At 34.8% G+C, this 24,915-nt stretch overlaps 2 protein-coding genes across 10 annotated transcripts in view; one reads left to right on the plus strand and one right to left on the minus strand.

Moving 5' to 3' along the window:
* ntm (neurotrimin) overlaps positions 1 to 8,331 on the plus strand; it is a 394,473-nt gene extending 386,142 nt beyond the window's left edge. For 3 of the 8 annotated variants that reach the window (XM_048180735.1, XM_048180736.1, XM_048180732.1), the window contains 2 exons: positions 5,578 to 5,655; positions 6,001 to 8,331. In XM_048180735.1, coding sequence (XP_048036692.1) covers positions 5,578 to 5,655; positions 6,001 to 6,101 — 179 coding nt within the window. In that variant the 3' untranslated portion in view covers positions 6,102 to 8,331. The remainder of the gene's footprint in view (positions 1 to 5,577; positions 5,656 to 6,000) is intronic. The other 5 variants (XM_048180740.1, XM_048180738.1, XM_048180739.1 and 2 more) reach the window with 3 other exon arrangements.
* A 9,474-nt stretch (positions 8,332 to 17,805) lies between these two features.
* The window catches only part of opcml (opioid binding protein/cell adhesion molecule-like), a 184,562-nt gene continuing 177,452 nt past the window's right edge, over positions 17,806 to 24,915 (minus strand). For both annotated transcript variants that reach the window (XM_048180742.1, XM_048180741.1), the window contains 2 exons: positions 21,458 to 21,609; positions 17,806 to 21,216 (listed from right to left, as the gene is read on the minus strand). In XM_048180742.1, the coding sequence (XP_048036699.1) occupies positions 21,113 to 21,216; positions 21,458 to 21,609 (256 nt within the window). In that variant the 3' untranslated portion in view covers positions 17,806 to 21,112. The remainder of the gene's footprint in view (positions 21,217 to 21,457; positions 21,610 to 24,915) is intronic.

Here is a 24,915-nt window from a genome sequence, read left to right on the forward strand (position 1 = left end):
GGATAGCTGTCCCTAAAGAAAGTCTACCATACTCTCCTAAATCCAGGGGAAATTAGACTTCAGTCTAAAAGGCCCATCAAAGAGAAGGATTTAATAGACACCCATACTAATGCCATGACATAACGTTTGTTTTGTTGGGACTGAATATTGGGGCTCTCTGATCTTTCACAGCAAATGTGAAACAAAAAAGGGAAAGTAATCAAATATCTACAAAACTCCTAAAGAGACATGGTGATGGTAAAAAAAAAAAAAAAAAAAATATGAGATGGGAGAAAAAATTATAGCTTTTGCAGCATTGACATAGCATTGACAGCTATAAATGTTGTGTGTTCCCCTGAGAAACTTTGCATTCACTAGCAAAACTTTTGAGTTCTTTGTGAGCTTATCCTCCCATCTCATATTTTTTTCTATTACCATGTCCTTTTAGAGGCTCTGTAAATATCTGTTCTCACCAAGAGTGGAAACAAATCTTGTTCAATAAATTAAACTAATTAAACTTTACATCTGTTTGTGTATATGTATATACTAGGGGTTGCGTGACTACTTTTTTAATTGACTAGTTGGCCAGAAAAGTAGTAGACTAGTCTGTTGTGTTGTACATTGACTCGCCACATGCCATCAGCAGTCCAAATATATCATGGCAAATACCATATCTACACTGTAGAAACAAAATAGATTGCTTTTATTTTAATAAGTGAAGTTGCCTACACTGTGTACTGCGCGATGTCTTTGCTGTGTAGACATTCGGTAACAAGAATATATCCCATGCCACTGAGATGATGTGTGCAATATCTCCACTGCCAGAATCATGCTGCTTGTGTTGTGTTGAACGGGGTATAAAATACCTCACACTCGCTTATAGTTTCTGTCAGTTTCTGGACAGTGTTCAGCGCAATGTGTGTAGGATAACGATGGTACACGATACTTGAAACCTAATTTTATGTACATAATTTGCTCATGATGTTACAGTCTGTGACGGACAATTATTTCAGTGGTCTTGGTTCCAGAAGTGTTCACCTCAGTCATTCTCTTCCTAGGGATTTCAGAAAGTTAATCAATCAAGAGTTTAAAGACATGAACCAAACCGACCAGCTCTGAGATTAAATCAAATATTGTAATGGTGATTCAAGCAAAAAAAAAAAAAAAGTATTTAAAAATCTAAGACAATAACACTGGTGCACCTTTTATATGACCTATGTAACCCATGAAAACACAATCTTTTTATAATTAAAGGGGCTATATGTAGAATTCAGAAACCTTGTTATTAGCGACCCTGGTGGCAATTAAGCGAACTGCAACCAGCAACTTACAGCTCATGCTCACACTCGTGCACATGTAACATACAAGAGACTGAATATGATTCAATGCCCCAAAATACTAACAACAAAGTTCTCATTTTCATTCTTCGCTTAGGGTTAAAAAGAAGTTGGAAATACTTTTGCAGCGATATACTGTTAATGAACATCCTGACGCCGTCCACGCTGCTGAGAGTGACAATTAGAAGAATATGTAAATATGAAAAGCACACAGCAGGAAAGCAGCAGTTAAAGGGATAGTTCACCCAAAAATGAAAATTTGATGTTTATCTGCTTACACCCAGGGCATCCAGGATGTAGATAACTTTGTTTCTTCAGTAGAACACAAATGATGATTTTTAACTGTCAGTTGTAAAAATGCAAGGCAATGGACATAGTGGTGTATTAGAGATAAAAAATTATATAAATACTTTCCGTTTTCTAACACAAACCGATCGTTTTGTGTCTTAGGACATCATTGTGTCGTCACGAGCCACAGGGTTTAATTTGGATTTGTCTGTGCATGTTTTTTTTTTTTACTCTTATAGTCGAAGTTCCCATTGCCATGCATTATACGACTGACAGACGGCAACAGTTGGAGTTTGTGTTCTACTGAAGAAACAAAGTTACCTACATCTTGGATGCCCTGGGGGTTTTTGGGTGAACTATCCCTTTAAGAAGGCATCTGTTTATAGCGATGTGGATATGTTTGCACCAGCTCTGTCATTTACCGGCATCATATTGACAGATGAGGTCATTAAAATTACACTGTTATGATTGTTTGATTATAAAGTGTAATTGAGACTATAGATCTGGCTATGTGAGACTGTAGATTGAAATTAAAGGATTAGTCCACTTTTAAATAAACTTTTCCTGATAATTTACTTACCCCCATGTCATCCACGAAACTGGTGCTGCGTGTAGGACATACAGCGTAAGTGTTTTGAAGAATGTGGAAAGCGGAAGTACGTTCAAGGCGATATTTTGTGTTTATAAAGCATATACAGTTGTATTTTTTTCTGAAAATGACCGATCGTTTCGCTAGATAAGACCCTTATTCCTCGTCTGGCATTGTTTAAAGCCCTTTGAAGCTGTACTGAAACTGTAATTTTGACCTTCAACCGTCTGGAGGCCATTGAAATCCACTATAAGGAGAATAATCAAAAACCTTAGTGGACTAATCCTTTAATATAATTTCTTTGCATGACTCATTGACATTAGCAGAAATGACTGAGTCCTTCACATAAAAATCAGTCTATAGGCTTTCATAGACAACCTAGGAAGTCGAGGAAGCTCTCATTTTTAAAGATTAATTACAAGCTGTTCACACATTGGCAATAAAAAAAACATTAATTCATGAAATTTCTTACATATAGTCTCTTTAATTAGTCAATAGTTTTAAGTATAAAATTCTATTAACTTTTTTCAATAAATCATTTTTTGAGAGTGTACTTCATTAAGTCATTCGCAGTGCTACATGGAAGTGGGTGGTTGTTAATCAGATCTTTTGCAATGGATCTCATTTCCATGGTAACCATACTTTATAATGGTTAGATCCAAGGAGTATTGTGAGTAATGTAGTTCTTCATTGGGAAATTGACTATCAAACATGATTTTATTAATATTAGTATTATATTTTTAAATTAGGCTGAATCACACTGACTTGTTGCCTACACTGATACATATTTTATCACTTAACATCCTTGGAGTGCTTGGTAGGTCTGGCTTGAAAGGTTTATATGTTCAAAAAAAAAAAAAAAAAATCAATTTCTCTATGGAGAAAATGAATGGGATTTTTACTTGTGGAACCCGGCTGTTGCACTCTATTGAACAAATGCAGCTGTAGTCTAACTGAGTAGTCGGTGCAACCCCTAAATATATATACACATACAGTATATTTCAACATTGAAAAGTGGAGGTCAGAAAGAGTGTGTATTGCACGTTAGATGTTATTACCATATGTTTGTTTTAATGAGATGTTTGACTGTCCCAAGCTCTTGACAAGGTAACAAACCAAAGACTAGAACTAGCCACATGTCTCCTGCTAAACCATAATACAGAGCTGAATCTCACAAAACCATATCCAGGTCAGATTTTACCATAAAATCAAAATGAAAATATAAGAAAGTGTATTTTTCATTTTATATAGAACCATTAAGATCTATATACTACTGTTCAAAAGTCAAAAGGGGTTGGTAAGTTCATATATATATATATATATATATATATATATATATATATATATATATATATATATATATATATATATATATATACAGTACAGTCCAAAAGTTTGGAACCACGAAGATTTTTTATGTTTTTAAAAGAAGTTTCGTCTGCTCACCAAGGCTACATTTATTTAATTAAAAATACAGTAAAAAAACAGTAATATTGTGAAATATTATTACAATTTAAAGTAACTGTTTTCTATTTGAATATATTTCACAAAGTAATTTATTCCTGTGATGGCAAAGCTGAATTTTCAGCATCATTACTCCAGTCTTCAGTGTCACATGATCCTTCAGAAATCATTCTAATATGCTGATCTGCTGCTCAAGAAACATTTAATGTGTACAATTGTACAAAATATTTGTGTACAATATTTTTTTTCAGGATTATTTGATGAATAGAAAGTTCAAAAGAACAGTGTTTATCTGAAATCTAATCTTTTGTAACATTATAAATGTCTTTACTGCCACTTTTGATTGATTTACTGCATCCTTGCTGAATAAAAGTATTCATTTCTTTAATTTCTTTTCAAAAAAATATAAATAAAAATTCTTACTGACCCCAAACTTTTGAACGGTAGTGTATAATGCTACAGAAGCTTTGTATTTCAGATAAATGCTGTTCTTTTGAACTTTCCATTCATCAAGGAATCCTGAAAAAAAAAGTACACAACTGTTTTCAACATTGAAAATAATCATAAATGTTTATTGAGCAGCAAATCAGCATATTAGAATGATTTCTGAAGGATCATGTGACACTGAAGACTGGAGTAACGATGCTGAAAATTCAGCTTTGCATCACAGGAATAAATTACTTTGTCAAATATATTTAAATAGTACACAGTTATTTTAAATTGTAATAATATTTCACAATATTACTGTTTTTACTGTACTGGTGAGCAGACGAAACTTCTTTTAAAAACATTAAAAATCTTAGTGGTTCCAAATTTTTGGACTGTACTGTGTGTGTATATATATATATATATATATATATATATATATATATATATACACACACACACACATATATATTTTCAGCATCATTACTCCAGGCATCAGTGTCACATGATCCTTCAGAAATCATTCAGATATGCTGATTTGGTATTCAAGTGACATTTCTTATTATTATCAATGTTGAAAACAGTTGTGTTGATTAATTATTGTGGAAACATTTCTTTGATGAAAGTTCAAAAGAGCAGCATTTATTTAAAAAAAGGTTTTTGTAAAATGTAAAAGTCTTTTGATCAATTTATTGCAAACTTTTTTTTTTTTTTTTTAAATCTTACTGCCTGCAAACTTTTGAATGGTGGTAATAATAATAATAATAGTAATAATATATTTATTTATTTCAAACCTAGTTTTTGCTTTTTTTTTCATGCAAAAAAAAAAAAACTTTTTAAAATATTTTTCTTTTGATTTTAGGATCACGTTCTTGACAGGTTTCGTGAGATTCACCCATGTAACTTTTGCTTTTTATATTTTTACTCATCATTATTATTTGACTATTATGTCATCTCAGAATATAAGTGCAATAGTTTTCATCAGATGAGCGCAGTTATAGTAATTCATACTTTCTCATTCCCATTTTTTTGTCCTCGCGCCTTGTTTTACTCGTCTGCCCTTAGCAATCTGGTCAAACTGAACCTTCAGTGATTAGCTTGTTTATAATCAACCGCAATTACGGCTGACCTCAATGTTTGACTGGTCAAGGATGCTCCGTACAGTAGGGTAATAATGGTGTGAGCGCAGGGAGACGGGATGTGCTGGTTTGAAATGAAGAGAACAGATGCTCCTACGATACAAATGTGACCACTAAAGACCCTCGCTTAGATGTTAATCTTCCAATCTGGAGCGCTTCCGTCCCAGTTAGATGACCCGGCACCACAGCAGAACCATGCCAGAAATACTCTAGCTTGACTTGATGAATATTTTTAGGCAAAAATATCTCATTTGCCTAACAGCACCAATGGAAATTATTTACTTAATCTTTTTTGAGTTCATATTGCATGTTCTGTATTTCTATAAAGTGTTTTGTTATATAATCTCTCTTCTAGTGGAGACGACTTCTGTTTTAGAAATGACTTCATCCGATTTAAAGCGCACAGCCTTTGAAAACAATGATTTGTGGGAAGGTTTGTGATACTAAATACAGTACTCAACTACTAATCACTACAAACTCATCAACAAAGAGGAGTTGCTATAATATACTAACACAGATTTTAACAAGAATCGCTTGACTAGAAAATAGAGGTTTAGTGCTGTATACCTAGAAAATGCTGACAGCTGACACCTTGGAAAAGAAGAAAAGATAATATTGAGGAAGTAAGATCAAATCAGTAGTGCAGCTGCGTAGGTGAGCGCCCTACATGAGAGTTCAGCGACGTTACAGTCTCAAGAATAAAGACGAGGCAGTTTACAGCACAGTTGGAGACTGGAGCTGTTTTGCCTGACACTTGTGAATCTTTTCAATGCTTTAGGACCCGGAGCAGTTCAGGATGGCAACAGCGGCACGTCAACGGTCTTCACACCCACCTGTCTACTTCTCATCGTACTTCTACAACTCTTGCTCAAGTTTTGATGCCGAAGATGTTTTCAGTGGATAAAAATCAACGTTTGTGTGACATCACTCTCATCCTGGAGTCACAAATCGTGCATGGGTTACCAAAAATGCCTGAAAATGTGCATGGGGTACCCAAGTACTTCCTTTTAATAAAGTAATCATGCATTTCTTTTGTTTATAATAGAGTTTAATAATGTAACTTCTCTTACATTGCTAATTACCACACTGTTTTGCCCCAACGAATACAGCTTTGTATTCCGTAAAAGCAAATGACAGAGAGGCATGTCTAATTTTATTTATTTTTGTGACTGTCATTTTAATTGAACTCTGTAACCCCTTAAGAATTCATATAGAATACTGCGTGATTGGGGAATAATTATTTCAAGTCAAAGGCATGCGATAAGGAAGGGCATATGTCTTTTTTTTTGAGTTGTCGATATATTTTTACTGTATCATAACTGTACAGCCAATCAAAATAAGCAGCAAAAAAGACACGTTTTAGCTCTGTAATATTCACATCATATATCATTTTGAGTACTCCTAATCTGCATTTTAGCGTTTAACACACACAACTGAAAACAGTGCGGTACATATCAGTATGTTTTATTTTGATTATGTTTTGATGACCAGAACGACTATGCAGAACCGAAAGCTCTATAAAATGATTTATTTGCACCGCAAAGGAATAAATCAGATGTTGGAGTCGTGTTAGTATATATGGGATGACACCAGGTTATTGGATCCATTTTGAGAGCCCAAAGAGCAATCTGCTTATACCTGTTGACATCAAGTTATTTTTATTACCATGGCAGTTTTTCAAATGGCTTTTTGTTTCATTTTGTCCAGATTTTGAGTTATACGAACCAAACCGGGCGCTTAAATGTTCTTTATTTAAACACTTCTTGTCGTCGTTCCTGCTAACATCTCTGTATGTATATGCATATATCCAACTTGTACAAAGGGAAAATATGCACACTTGTTTTTACTAAAATTGTGAACCTGTTTAATACAATGCAACGTTTTCTATTTTTGTTATTCCCTTTTTCAGAAGCTGTGTAATTTATTTCTCAAAGGGTTATAGTAGATACAAGCTCATTGCAGTTACTCATTGTGAAATCTGATGTCTAAATATTGTGCTTTTGGAAGAAGCAGATGCGACTCATTTGTCCTTCATCATCTCATCATGAGCAGATGTCCTGTTACCATCCGTATTCTGTGGGGGGGAAGGGAGATTTGATTTGAATCGTTTCTGAAACTTACCATCGCAGTATTAAGGTGTTGGTTGACCTCAAATCCATATTAAGATTTTCTTTTGTTTTGTTGCAGTGTTTGATAGGATATATGCCTAATGTTTCCATTTTATCTCCAATGTGGTTAAAGGAATAGTTCAGACAAAGATGAAAATTGAAAATCATTTATTCACCCTCATGGCACTCCAAATAAAAATAAAAAAAATGACCATGGAAGTCTGAGATTGACTAATCATAAATAAGTATTCCTTATTTAGCTGATTATGTTGACAGACATTTTTGGATGAGCTATCCCTTTAAATATCATGTTTTTAAAACCACATATCAGATACAAATCAGTGGATTTTAAGCACAAGTTGTATGTTAATGAAAGGAAATGTCATGTGTGTGCAAAGTTTAATGGGTGACAGTGTGTGTTCTTGCCCCAAAGGTGTATTATTCAACATTATGGTTTCATTTTTCATTTTATTTTTTATAAGATATAGGGAACACAACCAGACTAAGAACAGTCCACATATTTCACATATAGACAGATCAGTGAGATTAACCTGACAAGTCAGAAATCCACACTTTTATGATTAAATTTAAATTTGAAACCACAAAAAGAAGCACCTCCTAATAATGCCTGTGATTTCCTCTGAGGAAGAGTTTGGATCAAGAATGATCAAAGAGAGGGCGATCAATCGATGCACTGTATTAACAGAAACACAGGGCTTGTCTGTGCATGGCTGTAATGCAATTCATATGTTTGTCCAACTTGGTGCAAAGAATTTACTTCTTTTTTTTTTTTTAATCTCACCATTCAACCATTAAAACAACCAGCCTGGAGAAGGTCATTTTGTTCCGCTGATCTCTAGTGGTTCCCTGGAGAGGAACAAATCTAGTATTTTAACTCCTTGTACTGTAAAGAAATTGTTTTGTCATATGTTTTTCCTTTAATGGCGATGGTGTGTTCATATTTAAGACTTACAATAATAAAATGTTGTATCTAAATAGAATTGGTCTGCAGTCTAATTGTCATTCTTAAGAAATCCTGGTGCATACATACACACACAGACATATATATATATATATATATATATATATATATATATATATATATATATATATATATATATATATATTAGGGCTGTCAAAATAACGTGTTAATTTCGATTAATTAATCTGAGAAAAAATAACACGTAAAAAAAAATAACGCAGATTAATCCATTCCGTATTGACCTTTGAACCTGGAGCCGTTCTCGTGCGTGCGAGCTCTTTCAAAGTAAGCACCGTCTTTGCACTCTCTCTATCTCACACATAATAATCTACTGTAAATCAACTGACACAATGCTAAAAGTTCGTAAAACCGAATCCATGCTTCACGAGGCGCATTCAGAGAATGTTTTTCCTGAATAACCGTTGGGTGTGAATAGTCCTCAAAAGAACGTCACCTCATCTTCTGACAGGCGCCCTGCACGTGCAGTTGACAAAAACCACACTTTCAGTAAACAAAAAGAAAATCCTATCCAGTGGTGAAGTGTTTTCTGTGTTGACAAATCTTTTGTGATGTCCTAATAATAGTCACGATTCGCATTTCGCACGCAACGCGTCAACGTCCGCTAATGTCCGATTCACGACCTAATGACTCATTTGAACAGATTCATTTTAATGAATCATGACAACAACTGATCTGTGTCCACACGGTCTATAACGAATCAATTACTCGAACAACTCTGAAATGAGAACATAAGTGTGCTTACCCCGTTTAGCAAGAGTGGTTAGTAAAATTAGCCTTAATAATCCACAATATTTTCAGGTTATTTAAATGACAATGTGTAGTAAATAAGGCCTACCTATAAAATCAGTTAGTTTAGACTGGAGTGAGGTGAAACCAGAACAAAGCAAGTTGTTGTTAGCTAGGTGCATTCAATTGTATATGGTAGAAAATTATATTATTAGTTAATATAACTTCTAAATGCTACTTTTTAATACTTTTCAGGTTTAGCAAAAAAAACAACTTCTCTTACAAAGCTATAAAATCACCTTGTTTTTTTTTTTGTTGTTTGCAAAGAGGGCAAGAAAGAATTACAGTGAGAGTGACGGGTACTTTATTGTCAGTATCGGGCTCGCAGATCACGTGGGTAGGGCACTTTTTACTGTTTGTGTGGATGACCATGTCTGTCACCACCGAAGACCATTTTTGACCCAGGAAAAACCCTGCATTGATTCATTTGAATTGAAATATTTAATACTTTCACGGCAAAAATTATGCGATTAATTTAGATTAATTAATCACAGAGTATGTAATTAATTAGATGAACATTTTTAATCGATTGACAGCCCTAATATATATATATATATATATGGATAATTAACTGTCATGTCTCTGGCCTATCTGAATGGCCATATGGTCTCCTTTTTATTTAAATTCAAGGTCACTGCTTGCATGAATGTCTTGTGCCACTTTGCACCAGAGTATAATGGAACCAGAAAATGTCAGTTTGAACAATGTTATAGGAGAAAGTTACCTGAGCTGACTGTCAAAATTTTTACCTAAATATTTCTCAGGGTTTATATTCTTCATTTCTATATAGGCAGATACCTCAGGTACCGACAGGAAAAAAATAATAATAATAAAGCCATTGAACATTTCCACTGTAATTGCTGACCCAGTAGCAGGACATGTTGTCACTCTGTGGTTTAAGTTGTCACAGTGGCATCTGCCATTAAACAAGTGGAATTAAAGCAAAACTTACCAAATGCAAAACCGCAGAGCAATTTAAGAACAGCAGCGCCAGACCAGCAGTCTCAGACCGGAGATTATAGCATCATTATGGTTAGGTTTAATGGTGGATATTCATTACGGTGGAGCCTATAGTTAGCCTATAGATGGGGTTAGTGGTTGGGGCAGGTTAGGCTCTTCCAGACAGCAACATAGTAACTTCGGTAAAGTTGGTTTTATATTCGCACATTCGGACATCCGTATTCAATAGTCTTGTTAATCACACTACATTGGACATTCAGTGGACATTGACAAGTAAATATGCCATTAAAACAATACTTGCCTATTTTGATCGACTGTGAAAAATGTTGTAAGTTGACAATCGTTGGTTGTCGATATCATGTCGCTGCTTAAAATTCGCAAACATTAATTTATTGCACATTTATTGGAAAGTCTGAATTTATCATAAGTCCGAATGTGCGAATATAAAACCAACTTTACCGAAGTAACATAGTGTTGGCCCAGATCCGGCCCACATTTGATCCGTGTGTAATCCACATGTACAAGATGTGGGCCAGATCTGGACCACACTGTTGCTGTCTGGGCAGTTCCATCCTAACTTCAGGTCTAAGGGGCCGTTCACACAGAACGCGTTTTTCTATTCCAATGCGCTACTTTCCCATTGTTTTTCTATGTAAACACGCGCTTGACTGACATGCATGACCGTTACGCACGCGTCTCGCGTCTTTTGCAGTGTCTCGCACATGAGCGCCGCTTTTTTAAGACGCCGTGTCAAGTTAAAAGAATTTCAACTTTTACACGCAGCGCCGCTCATCAATGTCAGTTCCAAAACAGTGGACCAATCAGAAGAACTCGGAGGCGGGGCAAGCGTTGCGAGCTTCTGTTTACAGTAGCAAGTTGGCATGACAACTGTTTTATTTGACGGCAACATGGCGGAGTAGGCGCTCATTATTATCTTATTTTCTTTTTTTCCATGTCAAAACTTGTATCTGTCAATTCTGGTGTTTGTCTATTTCTATTATTTCCGTTATTGTCATTATTGCATCACGTCTCAAAGGCACGTCTCGAGACACTCGCGTTCTACGCTGCGCTTTTTTAAAAACCACTACTGAGAGCTTTTAGACGCAAAGACGCGTTCTGTGTGAACGGCCCCTAAGGCTGCTGGCCTGTCACGTACAGCGTATAGCGATGTGGTTCTGCAGATACAAAAAAGGGAAAATGTAAACAGTAATTTTTAAACCCAAACAATTTATAAACTAGCAAAAAAAAACCATGAAAAATTTATTCAATTAGATTTCAAAAATAAAATGAAATTAGGTTTGGTTAAAAAAAAGAATACATGTAGCATACATGTAGCCATTCAAAAGTTTGGGGACAATATGTTTTTTTCTTATTTATTTATTTTTGATAAATTAATATTTACATTTATTATTAAATTAATCAAATGTGACAGTAAAATAAAATAAAAATAAAACTTTCTATTCATCAGAGAATCCTAAAAAAAATAAATAGATAAAAAAAATGTATCACTGTCTCCACAAAATATTAAGCAGCACGACTCAACACTGAAAATAATAAGGAACGAACACCAAAATTCTTGAGCACCAAATCATTTTAGAATGATTTCTGAAGGATCATATGACACTGGAGTAATGATGCTGAAAACTCACAGGAATAAATTACATTTCAAAATATTTGAAAATAGAAAACTGTTATGTTAAACTGTAATATTATTCCCTAATATTAGTGTTTTTATGATATTTTGATAAATGAAGCCTTGGTAAGCAAAAGAGACTTTTTTTTTTTTTTTTTAAATACAATTAAAATCTTACCGACCCCAAACTTTTGAACGGTAGTGTATGTATATTTCTGATTCTTGCCTAAATGTATGTTATGTTCACTTGTTTATCCACTTGAAAAATGAAAACTCGTTGAAACCAAAGCAAATCCACACCACAGCAGGCTGATTCCAAATCAATAATTCAAAGCCCAGATTCTGGGAGCACTTAAGCACTGTCTCGATCCTCCACTTGTGTTCTGGTTAAGGATAGAGGTGTCAGTATTGTAAGTGTTTTAAAGAGATTTGACAGACAGCCTGTGGGAGTGATGCACATGAGCTCTAAGTGCCGAGGTTGAGAATGAAGCTGTGAGATCCATTCTAACAGTGACACGAGAGCTGTCTGTGATTGAATTTAAGAAAGGCTTCGGTGTAGACTCTTAATTAAAGACTCACATTTCACTGTCTTTTTTTTTTTTTTTTCTTGCTTGATTGTTCATTGTAAATGATTGGCTGCAGTGTCACTCGCTGCTGCTAGTTAGAGAGGCATCAGGTGACAAACATGCCAGTATGGGAGACAATTAGAATAGCGGTGAGAGACAGTTGAAAAAGTAGGTAAACAGCAGGATCAGCTTTACATATCTGAAAGAGAATGACGGCCACAAAATATAAAGTTAGATGGATAAATGCGTGGAGTTTTATTCAAGAAAGACCAGGACTAGTTGTCACAAGAATTTCTATTGTAAGTAACTACACTCTAAAAAGTAATTTACAGGACTTAAATAAATGCATGGTTGCAAGCTAAAAATTCTAAATTATTGTTTTAATTAAACCTTTTAAGCTGCAAACATTAATTTGTTGAGTTCTGTTTACATAATAATGTTGATTACATCAACTTAATATCATCTGTAATTTAAACTCAAACTTCTGTGTTAATTGTTTTTTTTTTTTTTTTTTTTAAGTTTTGTTGTAGTAACTTAATGAAATTGTCTTAATAACTTCCCAGCATGCTTTGCATAGGACTGAATAAGGAGAATAAATGTTGAAATTAAGTGTTAATTTATTTGTTTTTAGTGAAGGGAAAGACCTGTTAGTGTCTAATGCTGTTATGTTTGACATTTAAATGAGTTTCTGAAGTTTTTGTGGTTACCATTGTGCTGAAGAGTAGATGCATTGACTCTATAAGCAATGACTGCGCTAATGCCAGTGACAAGTGATTTCTTACTTGTTTATTAAATATATATGTTAAATAAGTTCCATTTAGCATGTGCTATGATAGCTGTGGATTTGAATTGAAATATATATATGATTAGGCCTAATTGGTTGCAGGGCTACAACTCTGGTTGTTGGAGCGACTTAATTTTTTGAGTAATTAACTTAAAAGTTTGTGTTTATGCTACAAATTCTTAAGTACCTCTAACTCAATGTAGCTTGTTGGTTGAACGTAAATTCACTCAAAGTTGTTTAACTCAAAAAAATTGATGCAAACTGTTCTTTTTTTTTTTTTTTTTTTTTTTTTTTTTTGTAGAGCCAAAACATTATTTTCTAGACTGTATGAGGATTTTAGTCAAAACTGAACAAATCCATGTTTTCACTAGTAGCATTCTTTGAATGTTTGAATGTCACAAAAAAAATCAAGCTTGTTTTTTCTTCAAACTAAACTTCCTTCATTGTCATTTTGGCACATTCAGGAAAGAGGGAACTACATAATGAAGTTTTTCAAATGAAAGATTGATCTGTGTTCTGAAGACAAGATTTATATATATATATATATATATATATATATATATATATATATATATATATATATATATGTCAGTTTAGACCATTATATTTTTTAAATCTTGTAAATCTTTGTTTATTTGTAATATTGTACTAAATCTTTTACTATTTATATGAAAACATATACACTCTAAAAAATAAAACATTGGTTCAACAACAAAAAAAACAAAAAAAAAATATGTTAACGTTTTCCACTAGAATTTTTAACTTAAGCCAATTTGGAGAATTATATTAATTCAAAGCAATATTTTGAGTTGATCCAACATAATGTTTTAAGTAAGGTGAATACATTTTTGCCACAATAAAAACACATTTCTAAGTAACATGAACTTAATAATTGTCAACATGAATGCAACTATTTAAGTTGATCCAACATAATGTTTTAAATAAGGTGAAGACGTTTTTTTGCCACAATAAAAACACATTTCTAAGTAATATGAACTTAATAATTGTCAACATGAATGCAACTATTTAAGTTGATCCAACATAATGTTTTAAGTAAGATGAAGACACTTTTTGGACACAATAAAACTGCATTTCTAAGTAACATGATCTTACCAAGCACCGCTTGTCACCATGATGGTAAATCTCCAAAAACCCACATTAACACATTAACTCTTCTAAATTAGCACAACAAAACCCTAATTACTGCTAAATCTCCCTTACCATTAATCTTGTGCAAAAAAACATTATATAACACTTAATTTTAGCATTTACTCTCCCTTTCAAGTGCCATGGGCAAAGCATGATGGGAAATATAAATCCCAGCCCAGTTAAAAGAAGTGTTCATACAACTCAAAACAATGAAACACATTTATACGTCATCAGAATGTATTTTACATTAACAGAACTTAAAATTAAATACATTTTTGATTAACTGAAAATGTTAAACTATGACAAGTCATGATAATATATCAAACCAATAGGCATAATTTGTGTGTCATCCAAGCTCAATAAAATAACAATTACAAGTAAAAAGTCTAACAGCATTTCAGAACTTGATTTTTTATTTCACAACAATATGTATATTTAAGTAATGACTAAAGGTCCCCTGAATTAGTTTTTAGAGTGTACACACACACACACACATATTTGGGGTGGTTTATACACCGCTACTGTATAAAGAACCTGCTAAGCCGAGTATGGTTCTTCAGCAGTTCTTTGGGGTTGTTGAGGTGCTGTATAGCACCATCGCCATACAAAGAAACCGTTAAGCCCCTGTATAGTTCTTTAAAGGTTCTCTAACTTAAAATACATTAAAATACAGCGTATTTCCTGAAGATAATGTGATTCTCAACCTTTTTGCCCCCAAGGCCCCCCATAAGGAAATACTGCAGGGCCCCCACGCAAGACTTTTTGACCTCAGAAAAGCATAAAAGTTTGTGGTAAATTCTGGATTTACCATATGGATTAACATATCTAAAATCGAAGGTGGAGAATGTGGTGGAGGTGGGATGCAACAAGACAGTTCAGACACTGAGATCTGTCAGTTGCAGTTTGAATTTTGTGGAAGGAGGAATACAATTGGAGGATGAGAGAAAGTTAAGACATTGTGATTGGCTTTAGTCTTTGAATGAATGGAAACTGGCTCGACAATAGAGTGTTTGTGAAGTCAGTTATATACCGAAATTGTCACAAACTTCAATAAAAAGTCTATATTCACATATTTACAGTTTTGTGTTATGTAGTCAAATAATTAGGATATAACTTGATGTTTTGTGATTGAAGTATTCTGTCAAGTTTTCAATCAACTCTTTTGACAAAGGTGCTGTATAGTGGTTCCCGTATGATTACAAGCCAATGAACCACTTTTAGTGCTAAATAGCACCATTTTTGTCTATAATAGTTTATTTAATGGCAGGTTGCCATTGTGACAACCTACCCCATACAGTGCTCCTGCTCTTGATGGATGTCGTCACTAAAGGTATCTTTTTTTCTTTTCTTTGTTTTTTTTTTTTTTTTTTTAACAATGGACTTTAACAATGAAGTTGTTTAACAACTTTTACGTAGCTAAGACTTAAATGTACGTGCCTATACAGAAATGACCATAATCCTACTGTACCATGAGAATATAACTGTGGGTATTAAAAGAATGAACTAGCATTTCAAGCAAAATGGTGGGAAGATGTCACAACTAGAATTTGGCTTTCGACAAACAAACGGCAGATGTTACAATTGAATATTCATCGAGTTTTAAAACGGGGGTAGAGGAGGTGAGAAAAATGTTACGCAACTTGACGATTTTTTGCCAATCCTTTGTCTACAGGCTATTAATGTTCGACATGAAAACAAAAGATGGAAGCCAGGGAATGATCACCTTTTATGCTTGGAGGTGAAGGTAGACAATCACCTCCCTTGAAGCAAACAAAAGCCTGCTCTGTTTATCCCTTCTGTACTCCTGGTGGACGTCTTTATCTTAGTGCCCAGGAGCGCCCCTCTGGAACATGCCATGAGAGCTGCTTATTTGGAAAGACAAATATGTGAATAAATAAGCATTTGTACAGACCACATTAACTTGACATGACATTTCTTGGCTGCATTATCTTTAGGACTGCAGCCAAACCATGAGCGTATCGTCAATAGAGCAGGGCCAGTGTGAGGAGAGATGTGCGAGTTAAACTGTCTTTTAAAACATGCAGCATGTCAACACTGGTAAACTTGTTAAAAGTACTCTGTGGAATACTGAACCACAGAGTTAGGGTACAGTGGTTAATAAATGACTTTTTACATTCTGATTAGACTACAATAATCATTTTTTTTCTGCCTCTGGATTAAGTCAACCGCTCTGTGCAGATGTAAATCACTGTGCCAAGAGCACTGAGGCCAACAGAGCTCACTTTTCAGCAGCTGGATCTTCAAGCCAAAGGATATAGTGTTTAATAAAATAATGAAAATGTGTTTCCTTATTACATAAAAACATTTTTATAAAAGCAATAAGGCACTCAAGGTTGTGCTATATCGGTAAGTCATGAATATATTCACAATATAATATGATCTCTTCGACCTTTATTGCTTAATAGAGTGCAATAGTGCCCGACCACTTTTTTTTTAGCGCTGTTGGTTTCCGGAAGTATTGTGTCCATTCATTTCTCCCATAGGGATTTCAAACAAGTCTTTCTTTAAAACATTCTAAAGCCATGAACCAAGCCAATCAGCTGAGGTGAATTGAATTTGAAGCAAAAAAGTATTCGAAAATCAGACAAAACGGCTTATGTACTTGACGGCTTCAGTGATGGAAAAACTACAGTGCCATGAAGCGTTGTGAACAGCATAATTCAAATTAAAAATGTTGGAGAAATATAAAATTACTCATTTATTCATTTAAAAACATTTTAGATTGTTTAAATATTTAAATATTTTGAGAGTGTAGGGAGACTGACTCGATTACGCCAGAGCTGACAAGATTTTTCGGCTTGTTTTGCTCGTTTCGATTCTCTGATTGGTGGAATTTTCTGTACAGCATCATGGGTAATGTAGTTTTCACCACAAATTCTGCTGTTAAACATGAATATTAAAATAATAATAAATATGTTTAAATAAAAATACTTAAGGGCTAACGGCTTTAACAGAAGCAAATACTATCGATTAACAACTTCGAAGCTCACAGTAGGTCTGTGGTTTCCCTATGGAGAAAATGAATGAGTTTTACTTCCTGAACCTGAATGTTGCACTCTATTAAATGTAGGGATGCAGTGATATTTAAATTTGACTTAAAAATCCTGATCTAATCAATAATTATTTTCATATTATTGCTGATAAAGTAATAAAAATGCCACTAATAAAACACTAAAAAAACTAAACTGCTACAAGTATAACTATAACTAAAAGTAAATTTAGACATCACAATATTATAATGTACTTGAAGTGATGAGAAAGGTAATTTAAACTACAAATCTAAAATTACACTTTATTTGAATGTCCTGTCTATTACATTTAAATACATAACTATAAACCAAACCCTATTCCTAACCCTAACCCTATAGTAAGTGCATTACTCAGCACTAAAATGTATAATTACACTGTAACAAGGACGCCTTAAAATTAAGTGTAACCTAATAAAAATGTAAAAATAGGGGAAATGAGAATGCATGCTTATATATCCGATATCAACTATATGGTGTCGATATATCGTGCATTCCTATTTAAAAGACTCAATGACAGTACGTTACATAACTAACAACTCCAAACTAGAAGAAAATATTCTTAACTTTATTACACAGAACACATACAACAGTCTTGTACTCATTTTCCAATAGTAAAAAAAGAAAAATACAACTACGGCTGTACATGCACATTGAGAGAGCTGTGTGTTGCAAATGTTAAGGTATAATACACTTTACAATCGTAACTAGATAGAGACAGTCAGAAAAAAAAATACAAACATACAATACAGTTTGGGAGGGCAAAATACTTTTTGCCAAGATATTTGGGGTGAAGCACAGTTGCTATGATTAGATGTACCATGTATACTTGCAGCAGTTTTAAAATAACCATTATCAGGTCAGCAAAAATCCAGAGTGCTATTATTGAATGTTTGCTATTTTGTTCCCTTCATATGACAATAAATATAAATATACCAAAACAAAGAAAAACAATTACATTCTGTTTGTAACTTAAATGGGTTTGCAATGCCATTTCAGTCAGATACTGTAATGTATGTACACTACTGCCGATCACTGTGAAGGTTGTTGCGGCCACTCCCGATCATCCCAGCAGTTCAAATGACTTCACCGTCACAATATTAGCGTTTTAAAAAGTTAACCAACATACCAAAATTATACTTCAGTAATCTACAGTACAACCTATTAATGTACTTTAACCTGTTACAAAACTCACCAGAAATCATTGGGCACCCGAAACACAATTGAGATACCGATGTTTGATGATACTTATCAAAAGATGATTTTTTGGGGATTTTCATTGAAATAATTAAATGAGTAAAACCGAGCCGGCTGTTTACAAAAATGCATCCCAAGCGGAAGTTTCCAGGGTCGATACTGAATCTATTCGATTGCACTACCACGATTTTTTTTTTTTTTTTTTTTTTTTAAATGCACGCAAGGCACAACGCTAACAAGGAAAAGGTGTGTTGATCTCCGCAATTACACCGTCCTTATATTTAACAATCAAATAAATCCAGGATAAATATTCATTTGCATATATATTTTTTTGTTCACATACAGCATTTTAACATACTGCATGGTTAAGAACAGTGTCGTACTTAATATGAATGTCATGATCACAATGAGGTCCAATTAATATTTCAAGCGTTCACATGACATGATCTGATATCCATAAGAGCGATATTGCACGCGAACCTTTTGCAAGAGTCCACCGTGCAAACGTCAGTCACAAAAACCATTCAGTCGGTCACAGAGCAGCATCCTTTAAATTAGAGTGCAGGAATCTCATTTGAAATCAACTCAAAGGACATATATTTATTTTCTCAGTGATGTGGCAGACCTTGGATTGAATCATTCCTCTTCAGTGTGTTTGTCTAGCGCTGTTGACAGTGCTCACTGAAGCTGAGTGCGGACAAGGTCTCATTTTAGAACTGTAAAGTTAGTCGTGTGGGTTGAGCGACTGTGACTGCATTTCCTTACAGGTTCTTTTAAGCTCTCGTACATTGCCAGCTACTAATAAGTGGACGTTTCTGGAAATCATTAATGAGCGTGTCGACGGGTCGGCCTTCGTAGAGTAACGAGTACGAAAGTGCGGCTGCTAAATCTGCAGACTTATGAAAGGAGAGATATGGAATATGAAATAGATGGAAACCGAGATTACCGTTTTCTTTCACCTGCTCAGACATGCACAATTTGACATTTATATGACATTATATTAGTGTGGAAATTAGTGCTAAAGATCACAGATAAATTGATGGTTATCACCCACAGATATACGCAAGGAAATGTGTCTCTTACTGGGATTTTTTTTTTCTTTCTTCTCATGAAGTTATTGAAATATCATCTTTTTATTATATCGTTTGCGATAACAGTTTTGGCTTCTTTCAAATTTACTTCACCAAGACTCAAGAATACAAAATCATACACACTTAAAAGAAACTCAGCACCAAAAACCTGAGAAAGAAGTTTAAACACTCCAGTAGAATCATCCAAAGCAAATTCGATCCGTTTAAAATAACGCAAATGTATCTGGAAAGGGATTTACAAGAAAATATACAATGACTGATATCATTTGGTTGTATGAAATGTGACCTGTGGATATCAAGACTTACTAAATCACCCTTTGGACTTTATAGAGGAAATGACTATTCAAACCTGTTCAGATCAGTTCCTCTGTCCCATTTGGTATACATTTATGATCAACCTAAAGGGTTTATGAGGAACAGAATTTATGTAGCTTACATTAGGGCATATTGTCTGTGTCTACACTAAAAACATATCTAAGAGCAGCGTGAAACGTATTAGACCAAGTAAGGAGTCTATCCTACTGCTTGTAACTATGTCAGCTCAGTACGAGTACACGTGCAGGTTATCTTTGTGATTCCTTTGTCGTTTGAACACCATTAATGGCAGATGAGCATTGATGGATGCACTATGTTTTTACGAACTGGTGCTATATTATATTGAACGCATAGATCTTGTGTGTGTGTGTGTGTGTGTGTGTGTGTGAACAGTATTTTGCATACATCTGTACATGTACAGTAAATCAAATAATCACATACAGCGTCCCCAAAAAGTATTTGGACATTTGAGCCGTGTAATTGCATTAGATAACAATTCATTGAATCAAATAAATAAATTATTATTATCACCGCTGGAAATTCAGATTTGCCATCACATGAATAAATGTCATTTTAAAATATAGCTATAACTAATAAAATATCTAAAAATCTCCACTAAATAAAGGGGATTCTCCATCGAAAAATGGAAATGCGAGAAATGGGAGAAAAGTGACTTTGGAGAAAAGTGAAAGGGATCATTTTGCTTGTCAATGCCACTTGGTTTATTGACATTTTTAAGCACGACTCAAGTGTCCAAATACTTTCTGGGCACACTGAAGCTTTTTGTTTCTTTCTTTTTTGCTGTTTGTCATTTGTATCGATTATTTAAAAAAAGAAAAAAAGAAAATCATGTTATTTTACAGGAAAACAGGACACATCAGTTACCTCAATTCACACTGTTCAATACTGAGCAAAAAACCAATCAGTTATTCACGATTACATGAATTTTTGCTTCTCTTTTCACATACAAAAGGTTGGAGAGACACAGATAGTGATTCTATTATTATTTCTACCCAGCTAACAGACTGACTCCATTCACAGTCCAGTTCACTGTTTCAAAACACGTTTAAATCCCAAAGCATCTTATTACAGACCCATAAACCCACACTGACGCTTCCCTTCAGAAACAAAGCATAAGGCAAAACAATTTAAATGATAAAGATGATGATGCTGATAATACGTACTCTCCTTCTCTGTGTGTGGGACTGTGAGTCTGTGTTTGGACGGAGAAGCGGACGCGCTGCTTTAGCATCAAAACTGGCTGAGGACCGAGAGGGTTAAAACGAGAGTTAGAAGCAAGAATGAGCAGGTTGGCGATAAGGCTGCGTTGTTCACGTCGTGTATCGCTCCGGGGCCTGTGGGAAGAGAAACCCTACATGTTAACAACCTCCCAAACATCCACCGTGCTGTTCAAAGAAATTGTTGCGAACACGTCGTCAGAGTTAGCCGAGGCCTCGGGGTGACAAGACGAGAGCTGATGTAATTGCATTAGGCAAACATTTGACACATTGCGCTCGTCGATTGTGCCAAGTGATACTTGACATGGGTTTTATGCATAAATTAACATGCATTTAGTTATTAGAAGTAGCCTCTTACCGTACAAAATAATGCTGGCGTTTGTTATTCCCAGCGTGTTCATGGCCACACAGGTGTAGTTCCCGTAATCCTCTTCGGAGACGTTAAAGAATGTTAGCATGGACTGTTTACCCTTGTTTTCGATCTTGACCCCATTGAATCCGTTGAGGAGTCTGGAAAATTGTGTTAAGAAGAGTTATTAAATCTACATAAGTGGACGGGTGACGGCACAAATTAAAATACAGCTCCCTCGCGCACAGCTGCATGTGACGTAAATGTCTAACAAATACAGATATTTTTATATTTTTAATTAACTAGCTCTGTCGGAGCCATGGCTTTGTGCAGGGGTGTCCAAACTCGGTCCTGGAGGGCTACTGTCCTGCAGAGTTTGCCTCAACACATCTGCTTAGAAGTTTCTAGTATGGCTAGTAGGGGTAGGGGGAAATCGATTTACATATGCATCGCGATTCTATCTTCTACCGATTCACACATTTCAAAAATTGATTTTCTAAAGGTTCGTTATTAACGCAATGTTGTTGGCATTGCAGCACCCGGACAGTTTAGAGAGCACACAGGCTTGCAATGGGGGAAGCTTACTTGACAACAGTTCCTATATCAATATCTTAAAGGATTGGTCCACTTTTAAATTAAAATGTCCTGATAATTTACTCACCCCCATCTCATCCAAGATGTTCATGTCTTTCTTTCTTCAGTCGAAAAGAAATTAAGGTTTTTGATGAAGACATTCCAGGATTATTCTCCTTATAGTGGACTTCAATGGCCTCCAGACGGTTGAAGGTCAAAATGACAGTTTCAGTGCAGCTTCAAAGGGTACCAGACGAGGAATAAGGGTCTTATCTAGCGATACGATCGGTCATTTTCAAAAAAATACAACTGCATATGCTTTATAAACACATATTATCGCCTTGCACGTGCTTCCGCTTTCCGCATTCTTCAAAAAGCTTACGCCGTATGTCCTACGCCTTCCCTATTCAACTTATGGAAGGAACGCAGCGCCAGTTTCATTTTTTCCCGTAAGTAGAATAGGGAAGGCATAGGAATATGGCGTAAGCTTTTTGAAGAATGGGGAAAGTGGAAGCACATGCAAGTCAATAATTTGTGTTTATATCCATATTTAAAACTTTATAAACTAAAATAACTAGCTCCCGGCAAACGACTGCACGCATCGTTTTTTGCAGCTGAAAACTCACGTGCCTATAGTGTACTCACAGTAGGCACGGTTTCCTTGAACCAAGCCTGAGCATGATTGTCCCCCCTCCCCAGTCCACCACTGGCCTGCACTCACATTGCACTTAACGTTCCAGGCCGGAGCAACTGCCTTATAGATTTATCATTTATGCTGCGCAGCGATTTTTACTTGCACGTATAAGAGGATTATTACGAAGACAGCTGGCGTTAATGGAGGAATTTTACTCACAAACTACAATTCCTGTTCATCAATAAGGTGAGAACCAGTTATAAACCCAAATGCACTTGAATTGATTATATTAATTGAAAAGTGTAATATCCAAGTAGTAATAAAGATGTTTGCCGTTGTAATGATTACAGTAGCGCACAAAAAAGTAGCAGCTGTTCAGTGTTTCGGCACAGTTAGCGTTTACACTGCATGCAACTGAACCGTGCTCTGGCCCACCTCTTCTAAGCGGCCCAGGGATGGTTAAATGAACCGTGCCTGGGCACAGTACAGAGTGCGAACACGGGCTTTGGGGTAAAATGTGTTCGGGCACGGTTCAGAGAGCCTCGTATGAGTACACCCTTATATACATAGGATGACCTGAGGGTGAGTAAACCATAGGATAATTTTCATTTTCGGGTGAAATATCCCTTTAACTCTTTCCCCACCAGCGTTTATTTTTCTTTAAGTTGCCAGACACTGCCAGCGTTTCTGATAACTTTCACAAAAATGTCATGGCCCCCAGAATAATTTGATGTATGAATGTCTGAACATGCAATATATCTAAAGAAAGAACAGACCCTCTGCTATTAAACAAACTAACAAAAAAAGCCTGTTTTATTCTAGCTTCACGCATTCTTTTTTATCAACCCTTGAATATGGGAAAATTTCATTTAAAAAAAAGCAACTGAGAAAACTGCCTTTTTGCCAAAGACTTCATCTGGATTAGTTTCAGAATGATCAAAACATAGATGAAGTACAGATGAGTCCATCAGCACCCCCAAAGCTTCACAGTCCTATAGCTCGTCCTGGGTCGACATTTCATTCTGTAACGTTAGACGGTTTTGATTTATTTGCTGTTTAATGTTTATGATTGCATTATTTTACATATGCATTTGATTACATATGATTTTTGCTTGTTTCTGCATCTGTTTTTTCATCAAGAGATTCAGGACTCTTACAGAAGATGCGTAATAGCACCCCCTACCTTATAACAGTGAAAACACAGAAAGCGGTAAAATCTTGTCTTTGGCGGAGAAGCGTTTTCTCATAAAAGACAAGATAACTCGTCAATGGCAGGGAAAGAGTTAACGATTAGAAAATAGCCTTAAATAATGTATAGTTACCAGCACACATCAAGCTTTTCTTGCAATCTTGATGCCTCTTGTACTTTTTACTCTCAAAAATGAATAACACTTTATTTAACTATACTTTATGCCACAAAATTTGAACCAGATGCAGCTTACATGTAGGAGAGCATCACCAAAAAATAATTTTTCTCTGATCTTATTGCCTTCCTGAGTTATTCCATGTCAAACAAAAAAAATTAAAAATTATAAAAATATATATATATATATTTTTGTCTTTTATCAGCAGTTTTTCAGCATGAAAATGTCCAAATATAATGTAATTTATATTTTCTAAAAAATTAAAAAGTGTTCTATCAAATGATACCTACCTTTTGACTCTCCTTGCTACAGTTTTGGAGTTATGAGTCTTTACTTTAAGAGACATCTCAAGGCATTATAAGGTATTATCTATAAGGTAACAATAATATATTAAGATAACCTTGTTTGAAATAGGTTTGGCTAAAAGAAAATTTAGATTTTGTCTATACTACTAGGTACTTATACTATATTGACTGGGTTAAATAGAATTGCATTACTAAAAAGAGACTAAAATACAATTTTCATTGACTAAAATTAGACTAAATGTCATCAGTTTTCGTCGACTAAAACTAGACGAAAATAGTCATGGATAATTCTGACTAAAATAAGACTAAAATGGTCAGACTTTTAGTCGACTGAAACTTGACTAGACTAAAAAGAGTATGAACGTGACTAAAACTAATAAAAACTAAAATTACCGCTTGACACAAAGACTAGACTAAAACTAAAATTAAAACAGGCCGCCAAAAACAACACTAGTTACAATATAATTATAATAAAATTCAAAGTTTACAATCAAATCTAAAATCATATATCAAATCAAAATTCAGTTCAAATATGAGAATCGATTTTTAATCGAATTGTGACCCCAAGAATCGATCTGAATCAACTCGTGA

This window comes from Megalobrama amblycephala, linkage group LG2, assembly GCF_018812025.1.
Source record: "Megalobrama amblycephala isolate DHTTF-2021 linkage group LG2, ASM1881202v1, whole genome shotgun sequence".
NCBI classification, from domain to species: domain Eukaryota; kingdom Metazoa; phylum Chordata; class Actinopteri; order Cypriniformes; family Xenocyprididae; genus Megalobrama; species Megalobrama amblycephala.